Source organism: Typopeltis vanoorti, chromosome 8 (genome assembly GCF_054136105.1).
Source record: "Typopeltis vanoorti isolate ZY-2024b chromosome 8, IOZ_Tvanoo_1.0, whole genome shotgun sequence".
NCBI classification, from domain to species: Eukaryota; Metazoa; Arthropoda; class Arachnida; order Uropygi; family Thelyphonidae; genus Typopeltis; species Typopeltis vanoorti.
The window spans coordinates 140,512,446-140,539,801 of NC_143556.1; the positions used below are offsets into that span (position 1 = coordinate 140,512,446).

At 36.0% G+C, this 27,356-nt stretch overlaps 1 protein-coding gene across 2 annotated transcripts in view; it reads right to left on the minus strand.

The window, feature by feature from the left end:
* Positions 1–27,356, minus strand: part of LOC150104389 (CTP synthase 1-A-like) — a 281,082-nt gene that overhangs the window by 128,971 nt on the left and 124,755 nt on the right. For both annotated transcript variants that reach the window (XM_090396340.1, XM_090396339.1), the window contains exons 7-8: positions 21,084–21,172; positions 3,026–3,120 (exon numbers count right to left, since the gene is read on the minus strand). In XM_090396340.1, coding sequence (XP_090252466.1) covers positions 3,026–3,120; positions 21,084–21,172 — 184 coding nt within the window. The remainder of the gene's footprint in view (positions 1–3,025; positions 3,121–21,083; positions 21,173–27,356) is intronic.

Here is a 27,356-nt window from a genome sequence, read left to right on the forward strand (position 1 = left end):
TAGATGATTGATAGAAACCTGAAGTTTAGGGGACATATTGCAAAGGTGGTGAAGGTAACACAGAGGATTGCTGCAATTATAAGAAGGACACTGACCTGCAGAGATAAGAGGGTTATCATTCCGTTGTATAAGTCTCTGATCAGGCCACACTTGGACTATTGTTCTCAGATTTGGTCCCCAGGATTTGAAGGGGATAAATTAACTGTGAAAGTGTACAAAGACGGATGACAAAGATGGTTTCAGGACTGTACAAGCATAGTTATGAGGATCGGCTGAGGGAATGTGGACTGCAGAGTTTGGTGGATAGAAGAAGGAGAGGTGATATGATTGAGACTTTTAAACTGTTGAGAGGTGGTTACAGGGTTGACACTGGGGAGTTCTTTCGCTTGGTTGAATAGCGGGAAGGAGTGATGACAAGAGGCCATCCCTGAAAGTTACGAAAGGAAACTGTGAGCAAGAGGGTAAGGAGTGGTTTCTTTGTGTGGAGGGTGGTTGAACCGTGGAATGCATTGCCTGATGGAGTGGTGGGAGCGAGAATGGTCAATTAGTTTAAGGAGTGGTATGATAGACTTTGTGTTTCTTGGGGGGGGGGGACCTCCCCTCAATGAGTCTTGACAGACTTTATGTTCTTAGGAAGGACCTCCCACGATGAGTCTTTTGACTCCATGGAGGCCTGAATAATAATAATACCTAGTGAAATCCTAAAACAACTGGAGAACAAAGGTATAACAGAAACATGGAAACTCTGTAACCTCATTTACAAAACAGGAGTATGGCCTAAAGATTTCACGAAGAGTATTCTTATACCAATTGAAAAGAAAAGCAATCCTGCTAAGTGCAGGAGTGCTTTTCTATAAGCATACTCTCACATGCCTCCAAAGTACTACTAAGAATATTAAATCAAAGATTGTATAATAGAGTGGAGTATTTTCTGGGGGATGATCAATTTGGATTTAGAAAAGACAGAGGAACCAGAGATGCAATTGGAGTAATTAGGACCATATGCGAAAGGAATATAGAAGTAAATAAAGAAGTTTATATTTAATAGAAAGGGGGATAGTAAATCCCTTTATGTTTTTATAGCCAGGTACGAAACTCGGATCGATATCAATCGAAATCTATAGAGTTTCATGCCGAAAAAACTATCGGCGAAGCCCAAGTGTAAATGATCATTTGGGTAGTACAACACCAGGGCAACTCCATGCAAAGGTGAAGCAAGCTCCATCACTAACTTTAATATTCTCTCATAATGTAAAACCCAGCTCCTAAGAGATGTATATATTGTTTTACATTATGAGAAGAGGTCACTACCCAGACCGGTTTCAACCTTTTTTGAGGTTGAAACCAGTCTCATCAGTGAGTAGGTAGACCTGGAATATCAAGGTTTTAAGTGAACACGAACATGAGACCTCAAAAAAGGTTGAAACCGGTCTGGGTAGTGACCTCTTCTCATAATGTAAAACAATATACATCTCTTAGGAGCTGGGTTTTACATTATGAGAGAATATTAAAGTTGGTGACGGAGCTTGCTCCACCTTTGCATTGAGTTGCCCTGGTGTTGTACTACCCAAGTGATCATTTACACTTAGGCTTCGCCGATAGTTTTTTCGGCATGAAACTCTATGGATTTCGATGGATATCAATCCGAGTTTCGTACTCGGCTATAAAAACATAAAGGGATTTACTATCCCCCTTTCTATTAACAATTTCGCCGGTAAATTAGCCTTTTGGCTTATTAAATTAGAAGTTTATATTTGTTTCATCGACCTTGAAAAAGCATTTGACATTGCGAAATGGGAAAATATGATGGAAATATTACGCAAAATAGGTTTAGATTTGAGAGACCGAAAGTTAATAGCTGAATTATATATGAGCCAGACGGCCATAATAAAGACAAAAGTAGGAAAAACTAAAAAATGTGTGATTGGCAGAGGTGTAAGACAGGGATGCTGCCTATCATCGACGCTCTTCAATATATTTGCAGAAGAAATGAAGCATTTTATGAAGAGGAAAGAGGAATCACGATTGGAGGAAGAACAATACAAAATATTAGATTTGCAGATGATCAAGCAATATTAGCTAATACCGAAGATGAACTACAGCACCTAATGCAAAAATTTGAATATGCAAGAAATATGGTATGAAGATTAAATGCAAAGAAAACAAAAGTGATGACAGTCTCCAGGAAACCAGGAAGTATCAAGGTGATGATGAATGGAGAAAGTGTAAAGTGAGTGAGACAATACAAATACTTTGGTAGTATAATACAAGAAAATGGAAAATGTGACATGGAAATAAAAGAAAGAATTAACAAAGGAAAATATGCCTTTTATAGCAAGAAAAATTGTTTATTAATAAAATGAATAAAAATCTAAAGAAAAGGCTTATTAAGTATATATTTGGAGTATGACCTTATATGGGTCAGAAACATGGACAATTAGGAAGAAAGAAGCTAAAATGTTGGAGGCATTTGAAATGTGGTTATGGAGAAGAATGGAGAAAATAAAGTGGATTGAAAAAAATCACCAATGAAGAAGTATTACAAAGAGTTGAAGAAGAAAGGAATTTACTAAAGACCATAAGAAGAAGAAAGCATAACTGGATAGGACATGTATTAAGAGGAGACAGCCTACTGATAAGAATGATAGAAGGGAAAATTGAAGGAAAGCGACCAAGAGGAAGAAGACGACTAACGATGCTTGATGATATAATGGGAACAAGAAGATATCAGGAAATGAAGGAGGAAGCAAGAGACAGAGGAAATTGGGGGAAGAGAATCTGCTGAGTTATACCATTGGACCAGTCAAGAGACAGAACACTAATGATGATATATATATATATATATATATATATATATATATATATATATCAATGAAAGATGAGTAAATATTATTGTAAAACACAATGTACACCACCATATGCTTACAATGTTTATCTCTGAGGCAATAACTTTAAACACTTTCAAGAATTTATTAGAACTTTTAATGAAAGGAAAGGATTCTTATAAAATGTTACAATTACAAACCTAAAAATGGCTTTCTTGACTTCCTGGCCCATTCAATAGCTATTATTTTGCCATCAGCCCCTCTATTGCCAAATCCTCCTGGTACTAGAATTCCTCTATATTCAGAAAAAATAATAAATAAAATAACAATAAAAATTAATCTTAACTTGTTGGCCCAGAATCTTGCATGAACAGAATTTTATAAGTAAAATTAAAGAATAATGGTAAACCAGTATCTGTCACAGAAGTCTATTCAGATTTAACTGTTTGCATTTTTTCAGACTGTTACATATTTTACATTTCTCATCTTCATCTTAGGCTCAATGGCCTGTTATAGGCAAGTAACTTTGCTTCCCAGAAACCTAATTAAAGCTATCATAGGATGACAAACTCCTATCTGCACAGGCTTCTTTTTCTCTTAGTGCATATATTCTCTGGCTTGCAGATCTGTCTTCTTATAGGATGAAAGATAAAGCCATCTCCAAATGAGATCAGTTAACTAACCTGTGGTTGAAAAGTCTAGCAGAGTTCCAAGCAGGTTTCCCCTGCCAAGGACATTGGTATTACTAAGTGAACTGCAGAAGCAATGTGCATTTAGAGAGTAGTAATATTTCTCTGTTACAGGAATTACTCTTGAATATATGAATTCATCACATATTCATGAAAAATTATCCCTAATTTAATTAAAAATTAAGCCATCAACTTAAAATACACACAAATAATACAGTTGACAATGACTACAGGAACCTCATAAGGACTGCTGTAGGAATCGTTTGTTGCAGCTGATAGTTTGTAATGGTAAATTTCCTTTAGAATGGCACTATGATTGGGAAGATAGGGTCAGGACTTTTTTTATTAGTGGTTTGGTAAAGTTAGGAAGTTTGCTATAATGTGTTTGCTACAGTGAGAGATAACTGTGTTTGAAATTTGTGATTTTTGAAGAAATTCCTGGTGTAAGTAATAAATGCTAAGTTTAAACTTTTTTTTTTGTTAGACGTTATGAGGAAACACATGACATCAATAAATTTAGTTGCACATCTAATACAAAACAGTATGAAACTTAATTTTGAATTTCTTAAATACTGGTTAAAAAGAAAATAAAATTTCAGTGGGTAGCATAGTTTAATAAAACATTTTTCTCCTCATGTTCTTGATTCTCTCTTTCACACACACAGCATTCTTCTCTCTCAAGCAATGAGCAAGTCTCAGCTCTGTGTTGTTTCAGATCTCTCTTATTAAATTCTCTCATTAATAACAATTAACTTTCTCTATCTTATTAAATATCCAGTCTGTAATACTACCGCTACTTCCTCCACTATGTTAATCTAGTTCCGTTCTTCAAATGTGTAGTCACCATGCTTATGCCACGCCTTGTATTAAGCCCTCAATTGTTTCAAACAATTTACTGGCTGGCTGAGTGGAGAGCATACCTGTTCTCCAAGCACTGATATTTGTGGATGTCTTAGGTCACATATGAATTTTATCATCTGGTGTAAGCAATAAATGCTAAGTTTAAACTTTTTTTTTTGTTAGAAGTTATGAGTAAACACATGACGTCATCCTACTTACTGGAAAGTAGGATGACGTCATGTGGCTTTCCAGTATGTATCCTACTTACTGGAAAACCACAGTGGCTTGAAAAAGTTCTATGTTTGGTCTCTGGAGGAAGGGTTTTCCAGAATTAAAAAAAAAAAAAAAAAAAAAGAATAAATTTGCTCTGCTAACACCTTTTATTCCCCTATAGGGAGCAGGCTAGGCCAGTTTTAGTACTGTCTAACTTTTGGAGACTGACAGGAGCTAACAGTGGAGACCCAATCTCCATTGGTAGCACATCAGAGATAGGTGGTCTAACTATCACTAATTATGCATGGCATCCAGTTAAGAGAGGTAGCTGACAAGTGCCACCATCTTGTGGTCCCTAATCCTAGCATTATATTTATTGTCTGAAATAGTGGGGATTCTATGGTCAATTTTATTCCCCTATTACCTTTTATTCCCCTATAGGGAGTAGGCTAGGTCATTTTAGTCCTGTGTAACTTTTGGAGACTGAAGGAAGTTAACAGTGGAGCCAATCTCCACTGATAGCCAATCACAGATAGCTGGCCTAAGGCTATCACTAATTATATGTGACATCCAGTGAAGAGAGGTGGCTGACAAGTGCCACCATCTTGTGGTCCCTAATCCTAACATTATATTTATTGTCTGAAATAGCAGGGTTCTATGGTCAATTTTCTTCAGTTTTACAGGATAAAAAACTTGAGTTTCCAGGAAAAAAAAATCCCACTTGCCCATGCCAGATATCAACAAGCTCGTGTAACTTTTCAGGAAGAAGTCGAAGAAAAGCATAAAAAACAGTTCTAGTCAGCTACAAGAACTGAACTTAGGTCTATTTTCAGAGAATGCAAACCCCTTCCACTGAGCTACATAGGCACTTATAGGAATAAATAAAAAAAAACTATATATATATATAAAAAAAAAATAAATTTAAAAAATGCTATCTGCTGTACAGTGGGTAGGCAGACATTTTCCCACCCACAAAAAGTTGTAAACTATAGGTTTATAACCTTTTATGAGTAGAGGAATCACATAAAAAATGGCCAAATTCAATGTCATCAATCTTTAGTCTAATCCTTTCATGATAAGCAGCTAACACCCTCTCCTTACTCTTTGCCCTATTCAGTCTCTTCTGACTACATCATAATTATCACTATCACTTCAATATTAAGGAAATGCTTGTTATGCAATGAGTCAGAAATTTCCATGATATGCAGCTGAATTTCTCTGGTTAATAAATGGAATAAACTACAGGAATTCACTCTTCAAGCTTTCATACATTAACCAACTAGCTGGCTATGATAGATAAGATATATCAACTATTTTACACTTTGTATTCATATCATTTCAATTTTATTGCAATTTTAATAGACACTTCACATCCATGTTTTCAATGGCAGATATATACATCATAATTAGTTGGGTGGTTAATATATCAGAAAATGATACCATTCAAAGTTATCATTCCACTCACTTCACTGTTAAACTTCTCTTTCCATTAATCCAAACATACCTATTATTACTTGAAAAAATATGGTTCGCCCATTTGAATTCCATTCTCATAAATGCCCTTTGGTTTCATATCTAATCAGTCATCATCATTTTACTAATATGAATCCTCAAGGAGTGTTCAAGCTACTATGATAGCATTATATCATTAAGTTTACATTACTAATTTCCCATCAACAATTCTCATCCAAATTGGCACTCCAGCAGTGTTGTTGTGTCTAACATTCTTCTAAGGTACTTCTGCCTCGATTAATCAACTAGATTATAATCTTTTTCTGGGTCTTTTTCTTCATCTTGGTAACAAATGCTTTTTTGTAACCTTTCCTCTTCCATTCTGTTTAAGTGACCTTACACCTTAGATTAGCTATGTCCACACATTCTTGAATGCTAACATGTCAAGTTCCTTTCTAATGTCTCCATTTTTAATATCATTCTGCCACTGCTGCATCTGCTCAGCTCTCCCCCCCACCGCCAATATTTCTCAGAGTTATCATGTCTGTGGTCTCTTAATCTTTAATCAAGTGATTTATTTCTAACTAAACTCGTGTGTTGCTGCTTAAGTGCTGTGAAGAATTCATGTTGGAGGTTTAATGGAATATTATCAGCACTGAGAAAGGCTTAAAACAAATTTTAATAGTTCCAATATTTTGTTTCAGTCACAGAGACATCTTCAGGGATTACAAAAAAAAATTTTGTAACAACACACACAAATACAATAGTGAGTGAAACTAATGTTTCACTCACTAATGAAAAAATTAAGGAAAGGAAAAAAGTATCATCATCACCAGAGCTGATAAGGATAATACCACAGTTGTTCATAACGCCTCGGATTATAATCGGAAAATGGATATTATTCTCCAGGATCATGCTACATACCACTTGAACATGATCCCACAAAAACTGAAGTTAAAAAATTAAAAAAAAACTACTTAAAAAAGTGTCCCCCTGACATTACAAAAAAACTCAAACCTTTCAGTTCTCGTTCCCCCCCCACCACCACCACTGGATATACGGTTTACCTAACATCCACAAAAACCTAATTCTTCCCTAAGACCTAGTAGATGCCACTAATGCACCTTGCTAAAATTGTCAAAGCAGCTAGCTAACTCTCTGACCCCCCCCCCCTCACTGGTCTTACATCTTATGTAAAAAACTCTACCCATTTTAAAAACTTAGTTGAAAATCTTACTTTAAATAACACAGACATACTGGTCAGCTTTGACATCATCTCATTGTTTACTAATATTCCCCTAATTGACACCTTAACACTCTTAAAAAAAAGTTTTTCCTTCTGATATCTTAGAGCTATTTTCCTTTGCTATCAATTCCGGTTATTTTTCCTGGAAGAACAAAATCTACAAACAGATAGAGGGAACTGCCATGGGTTCTCCCACCCACCCCTTGCCAATTTTTACATGGAAAATTTTGAAAAACAAGCCATAGACTCTTCCCCCCCCCCTCTAAAACCTTCTATCTGGCTAAGATATGTAGATGATGTGTTCTCTATTTGGCCTCATGGCCCAGACACATTACACTCCTTCCTCAGTCACCTCAATAGCTTACATCCAAGAATCCAGTTTACGATGGAAAAGGAAAATAACAATAGTTTACCTTTCCTAGATACCTTAGTAACATGCCTTCCTAATGGTAGTCTTTCTTTCTCTGTATATAGAAAACCTACTCATACAAGCAGATACATTCACAAACTCTCCTCTCAGCATTATGGCATTATTAAAACTCTAACCAATAGGGCCCACAATCTTTGTTCCAGTGAAACTGCCCTTTCAACCGAACTCAAACATATACACACCTTCCTTTCCAATGGCTACAGTGATTACAGAATTAAAAAAATAATCAAATCCTTCCCCATTTCCTGACCATCTCTTCAGAAGGACTTCAGAAATGCCATCACCATACCTTACATCCGTGGTACATCAGAAAAAAATAGATCGTTAAAAAGTACGATCTCCATACAGGTTTTAAGTCCCACTGTAAACTTGCTACCCTTATCTGTTCCACCAAAGATCAACTCCCTCCTCTCTCAGTGCCTGGAGTATATAGAGTACCTTGTTCCTGTAAACTGGCTTACTTTGGACAGACAGGAAGATCAGCAACCATCTGGTTAGAAGAACACAAGTTATACATCTGCAGTCATGATTATGGTCAATCTGGCCTTGCAGACCATGTTTTGGATACAACCCACAGGATCTCCTGGAAAAACACCACCATGCTCCACCTAGTAAATTCAAAAAAGAAAGATTGTTTTTTGAATCTGCATCTGCACTCAGGAATCAACCTAATTTAAACAAATATGGTTGCATAAAACTTCCCAAAATTTGGGAAACATTAATTATCAGAGATCCCTCTTTACATCCTAGGCAATCTACAAATGTCCATAGAGGGTGCACCACCTAGATAGGACATTAGTTTCACTCACTATTGAATTGTACTGTTACAAAAAGTTTTTTGTAATCCCTGAAGATGTCTCTGTGACTGAGACGAAATACTGGAAGTATTAAAATTAGTTTTAATCCTTTCTCAGTGCTGATAATATTCCATTAAACCTCCAAGATGAATTCTAACTGAACTCTTGGTAAATAACATATATTAAAATATATGTTATTTACCAAGTCAGTATTCCATTCCATATCTGGATCGAACACTGTCTTGTAAACTGCTAGTTCAGTGTTTGACTAATTTCTCTCTTATTCTACATAAGTTTATTCAACTGGCTCCCCACCATATGAGCTTTGTTTATTCTATCATCTGTTTCCAAATATAATTTGCCATTTTTTTACTAAAAATTCTGCCTAAATATCATATTGTACTTGTTCTATAGGTCTTTCATTGAGAATGCAACTGAAGTTTTCTATGTTCCTATTTCACAGTTTTGGCTGCTTTATTGTCGATTTTCATGACATTTGTTAATCAATTTAGTTAGAGAATCCAGAAACTTGCAATGGATGTGTTTAGGAGTACAACATATGCATAAACGAAAGAGCTAAGTTCATATCTCCAATTCTAATATCAGGTTAAACAGCACTTCCTTTTCTAAGGCAATCCATATAAATGATGAATAAGAGCAGAGATAATGTGTATCCTTGTGTGACATGCAATTTTAGATCAAACTATCTTCCTGTATTTCCTTCATTATTCTGTATAAAGTTCCATTAATCTCATAGAACTGTGACATTTTGAAAAGCTTTTCTCTGCAACCTTATTATATGCTTTTTCCAGATCTATAAAACTTTACAGAATTCTTGTTATATTCCCACAATTTCTCAACTATCTGTTGTAAAGTGAAAATCTGATCTTGACAACCTCTGTTTGGCATGAACGCAGCTTGTTCTTTTACAAGTTTTTCTTCCACAATTTTTCTCAGACACTTAAGTATGCTTTCATCAATTTTACCTAAAACACTTAATAGGGAATTACACTATAATTCTCACATTCAGCTTTAATCATCATCATCATCATCAAATTCCTGATATGTACCCTCCTCAAGTGGTGTACAGGTTATGATAGTACTACATTCAACTTTATTCTTTTTTTTTTTTTTTTTTTTTGTTACAGTTTGGAAGTATGAGAGCTCTACTCCAATCTCCTAGAATTCAACTTTCTGACCAGGCTCTCCAAAAAATGTTTATACCTCCATATTTGAGCACATCAAATATCATCTACTCCAGCTGCCTTTATACATTTTAAGTTTTTGATGGCTTATTCTACCTCAACCATTGGCATGCATTCATGTTTACATTCCTTTGAATTTTCTACTGTGGTTCTGTTAGTACCTATTCCATTTAACAGTCTCTGAAAGTAACTACTCCAGACATCTAGGATATATCCTTATCTTCAGTTTTCATGTCACCATTATCATCTCTATTTTTTTTTTTTTTTTTAGTACTCTTTCCTCCATTTTTAAGTTTTTTGAATAGTCCCCGGAACAATTTACCGCATTCCTGATATTTATGTATTGATAGTCTATATTCTTACCAGTCTTTCCATAGCTTACCTCTGTTACATTTTGCTTCTGTATTTTTAGGGCATCTGTTGACTAATTAAAACTAAGTGATGGTTACTTCCAATTTCAACAACTTGCTCACATTTCACACTATGTGCTACAGATTTGATAAACACGCATTTGAAGTGGTTAAAAAAAAAAAATAGTAGTTAATACAGAATTATTTACATTAAAGGAGTGAACCAAATATTTTTAACATCAATGATGAAGCAAATAGGAGCAAGATCCTTGCACAATCACAAAGAAAATGCTTGAAATAAACAGAAGCCAAAAAAACAAAACAACAAGAAAAAAAAAAACACATTGCTATATTTGGAAGACATTTCCCAGGTGAATTAATCTTAAATAATCTTTTAAAAGGGAGTCCCTTTATAAAGTTTCAATTTAACTATTTTTAAATATATTTTCTTGGTCTTTATTTTTAATAGTCTCTACAAAGACTTGTAATGCTCACAACAAACAAATTTGCTATTATGCACTTAATAAAGTGTGAATTTTTGTTGGTGGCATACTTTCCAGTTGCATCACTTAGCTAAGACAATTTCATATGCAATGTAGAGCGAAAGTGGGGAAAGTTACCAAATGTCGTTGAAAGTTTATTTTTCACTTGGTTAGAGTATAATAAATTTAGTTTAATCCTTTATCCAAGTGTGAGCAAACAAAGTTTGCGCCTGAAAGTATCTTCAGGACTGGGGTAAGGTGGTACAACACCAGGCCAACTCGTTGCAAAGGTGGAGCAAGATACCAACACTCCTGTCTCAGTATTTCCTATAATGCATAACGCATCTTGCGGATATGTCTAATGTTATGCATTAAGGGAAGGGCCACTACCCAGACTAGTTTCGACCTTTATTGAGGTCTCTTTAGTGAGAGCCAGGCCCAAGCTGAGATACCAGGCAGAAGCATTCGCAGGTCATCTCTACCTATAGGAGTTGCCAAATGGTGTACCAGTATCTCCAATAGGAGATACTGAGATAGGAGTGTTGGTATCTTGCTCCACCTTTGCAACGAGTTGCCCTGGTGTTGTACCATCTTACCCCAGTCCTGAAGATACTTTCAGGTGCAAACTTTGTTTGCTCACACTTGGATAAAGGATTAAACTAAATTTATTTTACTCTAACCAAGTGAAAAATAAACTTTCAACATCTTTATCTAAATCCAGAGTAATTTATTAAAAAAGGGTGGCACACCATTTGGCAACTCCTATAGGTAGAGATGACCTGCAAATGCTTCTGCCTTGTATCTCAGCTTGGGCCTGACTCCCACTGAAGAGACCTCAATAAAGGTCGAAACTAGTCTGGGTAGTGGCCCTTCCCTTAATGCATAACATTAGACATATCTGCAAGGAGATGTGTTATGCATTATAGGAGATACTAAGACAGGAGTGTTGGTATCTTGCTCCACCTTTGCAACGAGTTGCCCTGGTGTTGTACCACCTTACCCCAGTCCTGAAGATACTTTCAGGCGCAAACTTTGTTTGCTCACACTTGGATAAAGGATTAAACTAAATTTATTATATATTTACCAAATGTCACATCGTTAACTGGGAGCATAATGATGCAAAAAATACATTGAAGCAGCAGTATAAATTTTAATATATACACACACATATATACCATTTGAAAGAAACAACACATAATAAATAGAAAATACAGTAACAATAAGTAAAATTTATTTATTGTTATTTACTAAAATAAAGAGCCAAAAGGCTTCATTTCAGCAATGCAAAAATTATATAAATCAAGTGGATATTAAATCTAGCATTAGAAAATACTTTATGCACCAACTGAGAGTTCGCTTACCAAAAATACACCTCTCCGATGTTTCAAGTTCCTTAGTACTGAACAAGAGTTTTTGCTCTCTTAAAGTTTCTGCTCGGTCTCTGAGGAGAACCAACCAGTTCGAAATGGCTGTCAGGCCAGTGAATCCTTATCAAAATGAACCAACAGAAGGCCGCTTGGGTATGTGATCATGTTTTCTATAAGGTCTGCACTAGGGACCTTATAAGGTCCGCTCCAGCAGTTAAGAGTTGCTAGGCAACTCATAACTGCTGGCGAGTGTATTCCTGTAAGCTCTCTGGTCAAATTTCATATGAAACGTATTTAATTTATTCATGAAATTTATTCAGTCAATTCTCACTACAGCAAACATACAGGAACCACAGGAATAGTTTTTTATACTATATACAGTAATAACCTGCTTTACAATTATCTGCTCATATGACACTTTTCAGTTATGAGTAATGTCATCTATAAATGCTGCATTTGCTCATACAATGGTTTAGTGACATGCCACTGTCAAGGATCAACTGCAATACAGCTTTTGTGAAATCAGTTTATTTACCACATTAATATGAATTATAAACACTTTATTATTTTAACGTTGTTAATAATGGTAGATAAAATTCGAAATAAGGGTGCTGCTATTGCTTCCAGTGAAAAAAGGAAGAACATGTAAACTTATTAACATTACATACTTAGATTAAAATGATTAAATTTAGTAACAATAGTGTATCAAACACTGCGATAGGTCCAGGCCAAACTTACCTCATACTACTTTTTGTTACAGATTTAACTTTATCTTTGTTAAAAACAAAGATAAAGTTAAAAGTGCTACACTAGTTAAACACTACAGTTATCCATAAAAGTGATAACTGTTTTGCCAAAATGAGAAAAAACAACAACTTTTAATGTAGTAGACTGCTGACTAAACTGGTTGGCATGTTCCCATGAGGCAAGAAGCTATTCTGAATAGGTTTTACATTTTCGAATATTCTAAATTTTTCGTTTGCATAACTGATGTAAATGTATGCTTTATTCATGTCCCTTACAAACTTGTATGACTGCTTAAAAACATTATTAATCATTACGTATGTCTATAGAATGAGGAGGGGGGTAAGAAGCAGTGATTCACCATAAGACAATAGTCTGGAACCTAACGTATCATATTACTGGGATATACCTGTAGTTGGTTATAATAAATTTCCTTTAGAATAGCACGCTGCCTAAATCCATCAGGCTTTGGTAAGGAATTTTTAGTAGTTCATTGCAGTGAGTGAGTTTGTTATGGAAGTGTCTGTAAACAGTAAAAGCAGCAATTAATATTAGAAACTAAAATTTTGCATGGTAACATAATTGTAGATGAGATTTCCATATAATTTACAGTGTAGTGGATAGGAGGAGGAGGAGGAGGGATGATATGATAAAGACATCTAAGTTAGTAAGGGGTTCTTACCAAATTAATGTTGAAGAGATTTTTCATAGGATGTTGGGAAAATGGGGAGAACAAGGGGTCAGCTCTGGAAGCTGTATAAGGAGGGTGTAAGCAAAGGAATTGAGAAGCAGGTTTTTTGCATGGACAGTTTTGAATGCATTGCCTCAAAAATGTGGTGTCTGCAGAGAATTGCGAATGTATTTAAGGCACTGTATGATGAGCTATGTATAGGACAGGATCACCTCCCTTGATGAGTCTTTGACTCCATGGAGGTCTGGGCTAATAATAATAACAATGATGAAGATTCTGTTGTGAAAAAGTTATGATAGATTTGATTAGTTATCTGATAACTGAACATTATTTAATTAAATTCATTTATTATTTTTATTTTTTAAGCCTAAGCCTTATGGGGAGTAAATAATTTGGATTTTTAAAACATTCTGGTAAATCATTTGGGTCTAAAACATACTCCATGTTTAGAAGAGGAACACTGCTGCTGATTAGAATCATGCTGTGACAAATATATTCCATCTGATTGTGTGCTCTCTGGCTAGTTTGTCTGTTTTGCAGGAAAAGAAGCATCCCTCATCGATTTAACCAATGAATCAGCATATCATCACAAACTTGAGAGCAAAGTACCATAAGCTCACAGCAAACAATATTTTTGTGATGACTGAAAGAAAAGGAAAGCTGGATTAAAATAATTCTGAAAGAGTTATAACATTAAGGGATTGGTGTGAGTGAGAAATCAATGTCAGCTGTTATATCTTTACTTTTTCTTAGTCTTTTGTTGTTATTTTATCTTTATATTATCTGTTAGCCTTTATCTTTTATCTTATGCTATGTACTTATCAGTTGTTTCGTTTGCCGACAAATTTATATTATTTTATGACTGTGCCAGCCGGCAACTTAATTCTGATATACTATTCTAGAATACTAAGAAAAGGAATGCAGGGATCAAGAAATTTGCAGTCGTGGTCCCGTTTCTTTAGTTACTAATGGATTTCCCTCTAATACACGGTTCGTGATTTTTCAATCCACAGAAACATGACAAACTCATTTGGTTTGCACATAAGAAAAACATTTATTTTGACACAAACATAGAGATACATTTTAGTTAAAACTTTCAATTCTAAAAGAGTCTGAGTTCCCTCCCTTTTCTTAAAATAACACATCCAAAAAAAGGTCCCACACTATAATTTCTTATACTGACAAAATCTTACACTTCTTTATGTATCTATTCTCAGACCCTGTTAATTTATACTAAATTACCCATTACTATCACACATATAAAATACATATATATACAGGCTTATTCTAGAATTCTGGCATAGATTTCATGAGATAACATTCTTTCTTATATTCAAACTTTGTCCCCCCCCCCCCCCGCCAAGAATTTTTTAGCTAGCATTCAAATTAAATTTTAACATAATGACATTAATTTCCTTTTCTTGACACAAACAGTCCGAAGCCTTGGTTTCCTATTCGGCTCAAGCCTAAGATGCCTCTTATTCCTTAGGCGTAGACAAAATGCCCAAATGCAGACAGTTCTTTAAACACCACACGGAAATTGGCTGTTTTCTCAACATTCAGTTTCTCTTTCCTCTCTGGTTACTCTAACTTAATACAAAAAGGTTTTAGCTTACCGTTCTTGCTTTATCTGGTAGATTTAGGACCTTCTTATCTAGATTCTCGGATCTCCTCACCGTGTTTTCTTTTAATGGCGTCTTCGCTATTCTTTTATTCTACTCGAAAAGGAACACTCCTTCACTGACTTGTACACTGGCATTTATTTCACCAGCGGCCCTTTTCTTCTAGAACTCTGGTTGCATTATAGCTGCAGCTTTGATCCACGTGGCATGTATAACAAGGGGAAATTCTTGCTACGCATGGCTGTAAGTTTTCACAGCTACTCAGCTCTCTGCTCAGGAAACCAGGAAATGACAAAAAAGAGAAGAGATCGATTCAAATCCCTGCCGAAACCTACATACCACAAAACAGCACCCTCACTCGGTGGTGTCGTCATGCATACGGCAGCAGCCTATTGGTTACTGTGGCTCCGAACTGTCTTTGACATGGCCTAAAACTTGTATTAACTTATACACATCTTTTTTGCAATTTTACATGATTTTCTATCTTAATTAATTCACAAACATTCGCTGTTCAGTTTATGGGCTTCTTTTGCATTACTTAATATTTACAAATTGAATATATACATGTTCTAGGTCATAAATAAGCACATTTTCCATCTGGAGGCATAAGTATGTCTTATCCGTCCTTTCTGACGTTACCTTATTTTGGATTGGAAAAAGGATGATTCCTCACTTTTTTTTGACACAACACAGCTGTATGGAAAAAACGTCTGTGGCCCCAAATTGTTTCCAATTTTGAAAAGTCTGAATATAGTGGGGGGGGGGGGGGGGAATTAAAACGCAAAATAGTCCAGAGCAAAGCTCAGATTTGAGATGACATATGAAGATGTGGAGAAATTTGTCTAGTCTCATTCCAAAATCTTCTTTGAAAAAGAAACCTTCAACATCACTGAAGAATTCCAGCAGAACTTATACACAGAAGCTACTGATGAGGCACAAAACTGAAATCATTATTGTTTCGTATGACCTTGACAAAGCATTCAAGCATGTTTAAGAAGTGATCTAAACAAGATGTCAAAACTGATCCTTTCTTTAAGAAAAACATGACTCTCTCCTCCTACTATCAGAAGAAGGGCAAGAATCTATCTTCTCGCATCACATATCAAAAATGTTCCCCCCCCCCCCAAATGACTGAAGAAATTCAGTAAAACTGACCTGCTTCACCAAAGATAATGCACTTTTCATAGAATTAATGAATTGTTATTCCATAGATGGATTTGTATTTCGTTTCATGACTAGCTGCTAAATAATCTAAATAATCTATTACAGTAATAAAATTTTTAAACTTCAAATAAACATTTTAATTTTATTTAAAAATAAATAAATTTATAAAATTTTAAAAATAAAAAACATTAAAATTAAAAATTTTTAAAAATTGAACATAAAAATTTTAAAATACTTGCGTAATTTACAGTTGTGTTTCCAATATTCACTACAGCTCACTATAGTAAATAATTGATAAATACTTGGAAATATGAAATTTCATGTTTCAAATAGCTATTAAGCCAGCAAAATAACCTCCATAGCTCAGTCAGTATAGATGAAGCCCTTTGGTCAAAAAGAGCTGTGTTTAATTCTTGTTCAGTCTCATATGGAGGTAGAGGGTTTATTTCACCCGGAAACTCAGATTTTCGTCCCTCACAACGGCATACAGATTTACAGTCATAAAATAGATTTTGTCTTCTCCCTGAATGAAACTCATAACACATTGATTGAAATATATAAGAGTACAGGAAAACCACAAAGTTACGCGGTAGATGGGATCAATAAAAAGTATGTAAATCAAATTCGTGGAACTCGGGGTATAATTTTGCATGTAATTTATATATACAAACATATAAAATATTAGTTAATTGGGACCAAAGGTTTACAAAAACACCTATATTTTTTAAGAAATATAATCAGAATTGTAGTTTTTTCATACATAAAAAGAGAAAGTCATTTCAATGTCGATGATTTCATAAAATCTAATAGATTTGTCTGACGGCATAATGTCTTTTTCTTGTCACGCAAAATTTCTTCATAGCAAGTCAATGATTTTTTTATTCCTTGCCTTGTGGCTACAATTCGTACCTCTTTAGAATCTATGTCCTCCAAAATCTGTAAACCTTTCTTAATTAAGCTGAAACCTACTGTTAATTTTGCAATTGTTATGCTTTTCTGGTAGAACTGGATCTGAGGTTTCGGTCTCTTCAGTAGTGCTTTGCTCACACATCTCTATGAGCTCGTCGATTGTAAGCTCCTTGTTATGCAAGTCTAACAGCTCGCTGACATCTTCACTGTCGACTTCTATATCTAATTGCCTGGCAAGGTTGACAACTTCTTCTATTGCATCTCTATGAACTCGTCGATTGTAAGCTCCTTGTTATGCAAGTCTAACAGCTCGCTGACATCTTCACTGTCGACTTCTAAATCTAATTGCCTGGCAAGGTTGACAACTTCTTCTATTGCCTCAGCAACTTGTTCAGTTTCCGGCAACATTTTCGTTTCGCATTTAAAAAAGGATGGACAAAGTTTTTTCCAGACACCATTCAAGATTTTTTGGGAAATTTCACTACAAGATTCTCCGATAATGCTTACAGCATCTAAAACATTAAATTGTTTCCAAAACTCTTTAACAGACAGTTGCTCATTTTGCCTTCATTCAGATTTGCAAATGAACGGCACGTGTAGCACGCTTTGAATATTTTGATAACTCCTTGGTCCATCGGTTGAAGTAAGCGGGTTGTATTTGGAAGCAAGAAAACAACTTTTACATGTGGATCAAAATCAATTAAAGTTGCAGGAGGGTGACCAGGTGCATTATCAATAATGAGCATAACTTTAAATGGAATTTTTTTAAACTGGCAATAAAGTTCAACTTCAGGTATGAAGTGGTGACCAAACCAGTCTTCAAAAATAGAAGTTGTCACCCAAGCTCTAGAATTTGACTTCCAAAACACTTGCAACCAGCTTTAGATTTTTTTTTAGATCTCTTGGATTTTCGGAGCGATAAATTAAGAGAGGTTTTAACTTGCAATCACCAGCTGCATTTCCACCAAGCATTACTGTCAACCAGTCTTTGGAAGCCATAAAGCCAGGAAACGTTTTTTTCTTCACGTGCGATGAAAGTTCTCTTAGGCATCTTTTTCCAGAACAAGCTGGTCTCGTCTACATTAAATATGGTTTGACTGCTATAGCTACCTTCCTCGATGATAGCTTTACGTGTCTCAGGAAAAGAAGACGTAGCCTCTTTATCAGCGCTTGCCGCCTCTCCACGATGCTGTGCCAGTTACAGCGATTTTTAAATCGGCTGAACCAACCATTACTGGCCACGAAATTGTCTTCTTTGGCCGTTTCTCCAGCTTCTACTTTTAGCATCTCAAAAATCAGCTTGGCTTGGCTACATATAGTTGTTTGATCAACTGGACAATTTTTTATTCTCACTTGATTATCACACCATAATTTAAGCATTGTTTCCAATAATCCCATGACGTTTACGAATTTGCTTGAATTCAATGATTGGGCATTTTTTACAGCAGTGAGAATTCTTTCTTTATCTTTTATGATTGTTCTTACTGTGGATTTCTGTAGATCAAATTTCTTTGGTAGCTCACAGATTTTCATTCTGCCTTCAAAATCCTTAATAATGTTGAGTTTTGTTTCCAAAGTCAATGTTTTTCTTTTCTTGCTAGCTGTAGAAGAATCAGACTTGCTTCTTTTGGACGACATTATTATTTTTTATGTGATAAAATTTTTATCAAGAACATAACATTAAACAATCGCAAGGTATGTAGTATGTAGACTATAAAAATCGTGTATGAATGGAGACAGCGCGAAACACGTCAGTGCTTGTTCACACCATGTGCGACACTGGCGAATGCGGCCGGCACCGGAAAGATACAACTAATGGTGAGGCATGAAGCAGGACGGGAATACGTACATATAAGAAATCGCGTAACTCCGGATTCACGTAAGTCTGGGTAGCATAAGTCAGGGCATTACTGTAAAAATTCCATTTAGTTTTCTCTTACATGTGTGAAGTTATTTAAAACATTATGTCTAATGTGCATGTCTCTATTAAACCGCTAGCAAACAGAGAAACCAGTCAAAACACTCAAGTGGCTCTATACAAAATAGTGTTTAAACTAATTTTGCTTAATAATCTTAGAGCTGGATTAGAATAAGAGAGCAGTTCAAAGACAGGAGATTACATATATGAGAGTTCTTAGAAAAATTAGTGGAGTGGAGAGATGGTATCAGTGGCAGAATTATATTAAAAATGAAGACTTTTAAGAACGACCTTTGTACTGTAGCATTCTGGAATGTGCGAGTACACCTAATTTCAGGTGGTATGGTCACATAAACAGAATGAATAAGGAAAGATTAACAAAACAGGTGTCTGATGCCAGGAAAAGGCCAAGATCTATGTGGATCAATGCATTCAGAAGTGCTTAGAAGACCAAAATAAAAGATCCAACAGCACCTGACATATCCTGACAGATAACAGGCTAATATTGAGAAAATTTGTTGATAAGAAGCTACTACTTATAATAAACTTTTCATGCAGCATTATTGTGGTATTCAGTACATCTCTTGAGGATAAAACTCAAGAATTTGATTATAAGATATTTAATTTCGTTTTTTTTAATAATACATTACAAAATGATGAGCAATGTTATTCTTATTTCAAACAATGATGAGAACTGAATGCAACTTTAAGAAAGCATACAGAACAGTTACATTTAACTCATTAAGAATACATCCCTTGAGGATACATATTAGAAAATTGATGATAATGAGTAGTTACTCATATATGAACATCAAAAATACCCAATGTTTTAATTTTATTTATCCTTTGAAAATAATCTAAAATAAATTCTGTATCAAAGTAACCATCAAAAATCACAGACAATGTAGACTACTTTTCAAAACTGATACTTCTCGACCTTGACATGCAGAAATAAGGAGATTATGATTGCATTGTATATGGCCTTGTTCAAGCCTCATATAGATTATTGCACAGATTTGGTCACCATATTTTCATGGTGACAAGGACATGTTAGTAAGGATCCAGAGAAGATTCACAAAGGTGGTCAACGGTCTTTGGAATGTGGAGTACGAGGACAGATTGAGAGAATATAAACTGCAAAGCCTTGTGAATTGGAGGAGGGGGGGTATGATTGAGACACATAAGCTGGTCAGGGATTGTTATGAGGTTGACATGGAAGAGATTTTTCATAGAATGGGAGAAGGGGGTAAAACAAGAGGCCATCGCTGAAAACTGTATAAGGAGGGTGTTAGCAGATGAGTGAGGTAAAGGTTCATTTGCATGGGGAGTAGTTGTGAGTGGAATGCATTGCCTAAGTTTATTGTGAATGTAAACACATTGAATCCATTTAAGGCACAGTTGGATGAGCATTGTGTGTAATAGTGTGTACCTGCCATGATGAGTCTCTAACTCCGTGGAGGTCAGATGATAATAATAATAAAAACAATTGTTCAAGTGTTTATTTAAACATAAATTAAATTCTTGTTGCTGCTTTGCCATATTAAAAATATTAGTTATGTTATTAATTTTCCATAAAAAAAATCACAATAAAGCAACAAATGATGAAATTAAGAACTTCACCAATTAGAGGAAATTTTTCTAAGCCTTTCTTTGACCAATCCCCGAGTTAGTCAATCTCCAGCATGGACAAGCAAGTTTTTTCTCCTAAAAAACTTGGCTTTTTGTCCTGTAAACTCAAGAAAATTGACCATAGAGTCCACACAATTTCAGACAATAACATATCCTGTTAAGGTTAGGACTGGCAGAACTTGTTTGCCAGTCTCTTCATTGGTTGCTGCTTATAATTAGTCTTGAGCCAGATATCTCTGATTGGCTACCAGTAGAGACTGAACTATTCATTCATTCTCCAAAAGTTAGATAAGGCTAAAAGCTTTCCCCTATAAGGGAATATCTTTGCATGGCCTAGTGCAGAGGACGTAAACATCACTTCTACTGAATCCAAGAGCTTATGCCTATATAATTAACTTTAAATTCATCGCATCATATAAATGAAGCATGTGTGTGTGTAAATGCATGCTAAAAAAAAAACGATATCTTTGTTTGTATTAAGCATTTCTTAGCAAAACATGAAACACTTACTCTGCTCTACATAACTGCTGCCATGCTTCATGGTAACGAACACAATCTTCTTCCCTGGTGGAACTTTCCAAATCAGCTGCTTCAACATACTAAAAAAATAAAAATAAAAAAGTAAATGCATTTACTAAAATGAAAACTGAACTAGTGAGTTTTTTATGCAACATCATTCATTCTCGTGGAAAGGCTTAGATGTTGGTTATGCACTTTTTACTAAATAATTTAAGGAAATTACAACGTAAACTAGGATATACATTAAAATAAATTTTAATATACTTCAATATTTTGCCAACATCACGTTGCCATTTTCAAGGAACTTAAGAACACGACACGTACATGGAGGCACAACAAATAGTAAGTGAGGAAGAAGGAGGAAGCTATTATTTCTCCTAAAGTCCTGATGATGCCCTAGCTGGCAATGTTGGTATTCTTGGGCGATTGGGCTGAAGGTCTTCTGATGTAGGTTTCCCAAATTTGAGGCAGTCTCATGCGGCCAAATTTATTGAGGTTTGGAGTGTTTCTTACGGCTGAAGCTGATTCCACGAAAAGCCTTTCATATTTGTATTTACTACGGTGTATTATCGTGGCTTTCTTCCACCGTATTCTATGACAGGTATCCAGCACATGGTCAGCAACACCAGAGTGGCTGTATTGGTGAAAATGGATATGGTCCTTGTGTTCTGAAATTCTGATATTTGCTGTCCTGCCTGGTATATACCAGGTAGGTTAAAGGGGGGGGGGGGGTCTTTAGTAGAGCGGATAAGGGATGCCAATTTTTTATATGGTCTGTAACAAGAAGTTAAGTCATGTTTTTTTAGGATTTTTGTAATTTTTTTCCAAGGTGCCTCGGATATAGGGTATGGAGATGGATTTAGAGTAATCCTTGTTGTGATGGGGCGGGGGGGGATTGCAGATTGCAGTTTACTGGTTTCAATATTTTATGGATTTTTTTTGGTGGGATAGCCATTGTCATTTGAAGAGATAAGTTTAGCTCTGTTGTGTAGTGTCCTAATGACTCCATACTGTTGCGAGGAGGGGTGGTGGGATTGTTGGTGAATGTATCTGCCTGTATGGGTGGGTTTTCTATAGACTGAGAAAACCAAGGTTCCATCAGGCTGTCGGGTGACTAGTGTGTCTAAGAAAGGAAGGCAGTTGTTTTTTTCTTCTTCCAAGGTGAATTTGATTCTGAGGTGTTGGTTGTTTAAGTGTGTTAGGAAGGAGAGGAGTGCATCAGAGCCATGTGGCCAAATAGCGAACACATCACCAACATAGTGAAGACAAATGGTTGGTTTTTGTGGGACAGAGTTTAAAGCTTTCTCTTCAAAAGTCTCCATATAAAAGTTGGCCAAGAGTGGGGATAGTGAAGAACCCATGGCTGTTCTCTCTATTTGTTTGTAGAATTTTCCTTGCCAAACAAAATACCCCGAGTTCATTATGAACTGAAATAGGGCTGTGATATCAGATGGAAATTTAGCTTGGATTAGCTCTAAGGATTCTTTGAGTGGGACATTTGTGAATAAGGAGGAGACATCAAAACTGACCATTATGTCAGTGTTTGAGTGTAAAGTTTTCTATGCTGACTTCGAAGTGGGTTGAGTTTTTTATGTGTGAAAGTGTGTTGCCAGTATAGTGTGAGAGAACTTTGGCCAAATGTTTAGCTAGTTTGTATGTATGGAAGTCAATGCCATCCACTATGGGACGTAATGGCACATTTTCCTTATGTATTTTTGGGAGTCCATAAATACCGGGGGGTATGGAGGTAAATTGTTTTAATTTGTTAGTGATTTCCACAGGTTAAGAAGTAACCTTCTTAAGGAGCATGTGAAGTTTTCTAATTTGTAAGTTAGTGGGATTGCACTCGATAGGGAGGTAAGTAGCCCGATCTAACAATAGAGCTTTAAGCTTACCTGTGTAATCCTTTTGGTTAAGCAATACTGTGACGTTCCCTTTATGCTTTGGTGATTATTATTTTCTTGTTTTTCTTTAATTCTAGTAGAAATTTCATATCGTTGGCGACGTGGTTTGGAAGGTGTCATATCCTGTGTTTAATTTGTATCATAATATCTTCAGCAGGTATTCTTCTGGGTGCAATGGCAAAGTTGTGGCCATGAGGGCATCAGGTGCTTCAGATTTCACACTAAATGACGAAAGGTTGACTACCGTTTCAGTAGGAAGTTGTGGTTTCGAGATCGAGTTCTTTTTTAAATTTTCAAATTTTTTGATGTGTTGATCTCGTACTTTTTTAAATTCTTTCTACTCTACAGTGCACGAGATGTCATCTTCGAGTGCCTGGATAGTTAAGTTAGCATCATTCAGGAAACGCCGAGTTGTGGCAATTTGTTTCCTGAGCAAGGCTTGACTGGCACGGTTATAAATATGAAGAGCTTTTTGCGAAGAGAAACGGTGCTTGAATTTGACACATCAAAAAATTTGAAAATTTAAAAAACGACTCGATCTCGAAACCACAACTTCCTACCGAAACGGTAGTCAACCTTTCGTCATTTAGTGTGAAACCTGAAGCACTCGACACCCTCGCATGTGGCCACAACTTCGACATTGCCCCCAGAAGAGTACCTACTGAAGATATTATAATACGAACTGAATGCAGGATATGCCACCTTCCAAACCACGTCGCCAACGATATTAGACTGGATGTGCGTTGTGTTCTGACCAAAGCTAAACCACCAAAAGCCAACATGCCCAGTAAGGAAATTAAATCTCTACTAGAATTAAAGAAAAACAAGAAAATAATAATCACCAAAGCTGATAAAGGGAATGTCACAGTATTTGCTTAACCAAAAGGATTACACAGGTAAGCTTAAAGCTCTATTGTTAGATCGGGCTACTTACCTCCCTATCGAGTACAATCCCACCAACTTACAAATTAGAAAACTCCACAGACTCCTTAAGGTCACTTCTTGGCCTGTGGAAAACAAATTAAAACCATTTAACTCCATACCCCCCCCCCCTGTATTTATGGACTCCCAAAAATACATAAGGAAAATGTGCCATTACGTCCCATAGTGATTGGCATTGATTCCCCCACATACAAACTAGCTAAACATTTGGCCAAAGCTCTCTCACACTATACTGGCAACACACTTTCACACATAAAAAACTCAGTCCACTTCAAAGCCAGCATAGAAAACCTTGCACTCAAACACATTGACATAATGGTCAGTTTTGATGTCTCCTCCTTATTCACAAATGTCCCACTCAAAGAATCCTTAGAGCTCATCCAAGCTAAATTTCCATCTGATATCACAGCCCTATTTCAGTTCATAATGAACTTGGGCTATTTTGTATGGCAAGGAAAATTCTACAAACAAATTGAGGGGACAGCCATGGGTTCTCCACTCTCCCCACCCTTGGCCAACTTTTATATGGAGACTTTTGAAGATATAGCCTTAAACTCTGCCCCACAAAAACCAACCATTTGGCTTCGCTATTTGGCCACATGGCTCTGATGCACTCCTCTCCTTCCTAACACACTTAAACAACCAACACCTCAGAATCAAATTCACCTTGGAAGAAGAAAAAAACAACTGCCTTCCTTTCTTAGACACACTAGTCACCCGACAGCCTGATGGAACCTTGGTTTTCTCAGTCTATAGAAAACCCACCCACACCACACAGGCAGATATATTAACCAACAATGCCACCATCCCTCCTCGCAACAATATGGAGTCATTAAGACACTACACAACAGGACTAAAATTATCTGTTCAAATGACAATGCCCTAACCACAGAACTAAACCACATTCTCAACACTTGCTCAGCCAATGGCTCCCCCCAAAAAATCCAAAAAATATTCAAACCAGTAAACCACAACCCCCCCCTCCTCCCCTCACAACAAGGATTACTCTAAATCCATCACCATACCCTATATCCCAGGCACCTCGGAAGAAATTAACAAAAATCCTAAAAAAACATGACTTAACTTCTTGTTGCAGACCATATAAAAAATTGGCATCCCTTATCCGCTCTACTAAAGACCCCCCCCCCCACACTACACCTACCTAGTCTATACCAGGTCCCTTGCAGCTGTAAGCTGTTCTACTTTGGCCAAACAGGCAGGACAGTAAATATCAGAATTTCAGAACACACCAATACAGCCACTCTGGTCTTGCCGACCATGCGCTGGATACCTGCCATAGAATACGGTGGAAGAAAGTCACGATAATACACATTAGTAAATACAAATATGAAAGGCTTTTCATGGAATATCAGCTTCAGCCCTAATCCAAACCTCAACAAATTTGGCTGCATGAGACTGCCTCAAATTTGGGAAACCTACATCAGAAGACCTTCAGCCCAATCGCCCAAGAATACCAACATTGCCAGCTAGGGCATCATCAGGACTTTAGGAAAAATAATAGCTTCCTGCTTCTTCCTCACTCACTGTTTGTTGTGCCTGCGTGTACGTGTCTTGTTCTTAAGTTCCTTGAAAATGGCAACGTGATGTTGCCGAAATGTTGAAGTATAATAAAATTTATTTTAATGCATATCCTAGTTTACGTTGTAATTTCCTCAAATTATTTAGTTAAAGAAACATCATTCATTTTAATAAATTACGGAGACTACTATGATGTTAAGAATAATTACTTTAATTTCCTGATGCTTTGACCTTCATATTAAAGTCATCATCTGACGTATACACATGTGTGTATATACGTGCACTCTCTCTCTCTCTCACACATGCACAAAGACAAGCTGCATTAAAATTCAAACAATATATCAAAGTGACACTAATCTGATTGACCATTACTACTGGTCTGACTTCTAGTGGGAACAAAAAGTAAATCGAAGCTATATCCTATTTTTTATAACATGGCTAGAGAACATTCATATTATGTTAATTAATTAATATTATCTTTTAATACAGCAATAGTGGTGGCCCATCAGTAATTTAACATAAGTAATTTGTTATATTATGCAAAGATCCTGGAGCACTAAACACCTAATTATAATTTATGATGACCTTATGATGGTTATTTTGGTAAAATATGTGCCATCCACATTCTTGGGATTTTCAGACCACTGTTAAAGTCAGGGTGGTTAATTAGAATTTCATAGGTCTCCTTATATTTACACATGTTTTGGTGTGATGTAATGAACACATGTGTCTTTCCAGTCAATTCTATGTAGAATATCCAGGGCATGATTCATAAAGGCCAGATTTGCCATAGTTATTAAATTTAAAGGATATTAATGGGATATCAGATAAACTACACAAAATACTTTACAAATACAACCTCAATGCCACCTTGAAACCTCCTGCAAAATTAAAGAACTTATTCAACTCCTCAAGGGCTTCCCTTCCTCCCTTGGCCAACCCTGGAGTATACCATATTCAATGCACCTGTAACCTGCTTTATATAAGTGAAACTGGAAGCACAATACCTATCCAGAAAAAAAGGAACTTCAAGGACACACTAAATTTAATAAATAAAGTAAATCTGGCCTTTCTGATCATACCCTGGATATTCTAGGTAATGAACACATGTGTCTTTCCAGTCAATTCTATGTAGAATATCCAGGGCATGATTCATAAAGGCCAGATTTGCCATAGTTATTAAATTTAAAGGATATTAATGGGATATCAGATAAACTACACAAAATACTTTACAAATACAACCTCAATGCCACCTTTAAACCTCCTGCAAAATTAAAGAACTTATTCAACTCCTCAAGGGCTTCCCTTCCTCCCTTGGCCAACCCTGGAGTATACCATATTCAATGCACCTGTAACCCGCTTTATATAAGTGAAACTGGAAGCACAATACCTATCCAGAAAAAAAGGAACTTCAAGGACACACTAAATTTAATAAATAAAGTAAATCTGGCCTTTCTGATCATACCCTGGATATTCTAGGTAGAATCGACTGGAAAAGCACCTGCATTCATACTACTTTTTGTATAAATTATTATTATTATTAACATCCGACCTTCACAGAGTCATGTCGCATGAGGTACACACTATTGCATACAATGCTCATCCAACCACGTTCCTTGAAAGGATTTAACATGTGTCTACATTCACAACACACTCAGGCAATGCATTCCACTCACCAACCACAATCCATACAAATCTGGCCTTTCTGATCATACATGGAAGTATCTGTAGAAGAGGCACAAGGCACAAACTGAACATCTGTGAGAGAGGGATTGAAGTGGGTGTGTGAGAAGGATCATTAATTAACATACTATTATTATTATTTTCCTGACCTCCATGGAGTCATAAGACTCAGAGTAGGAGGTCAATGCTAGACAAC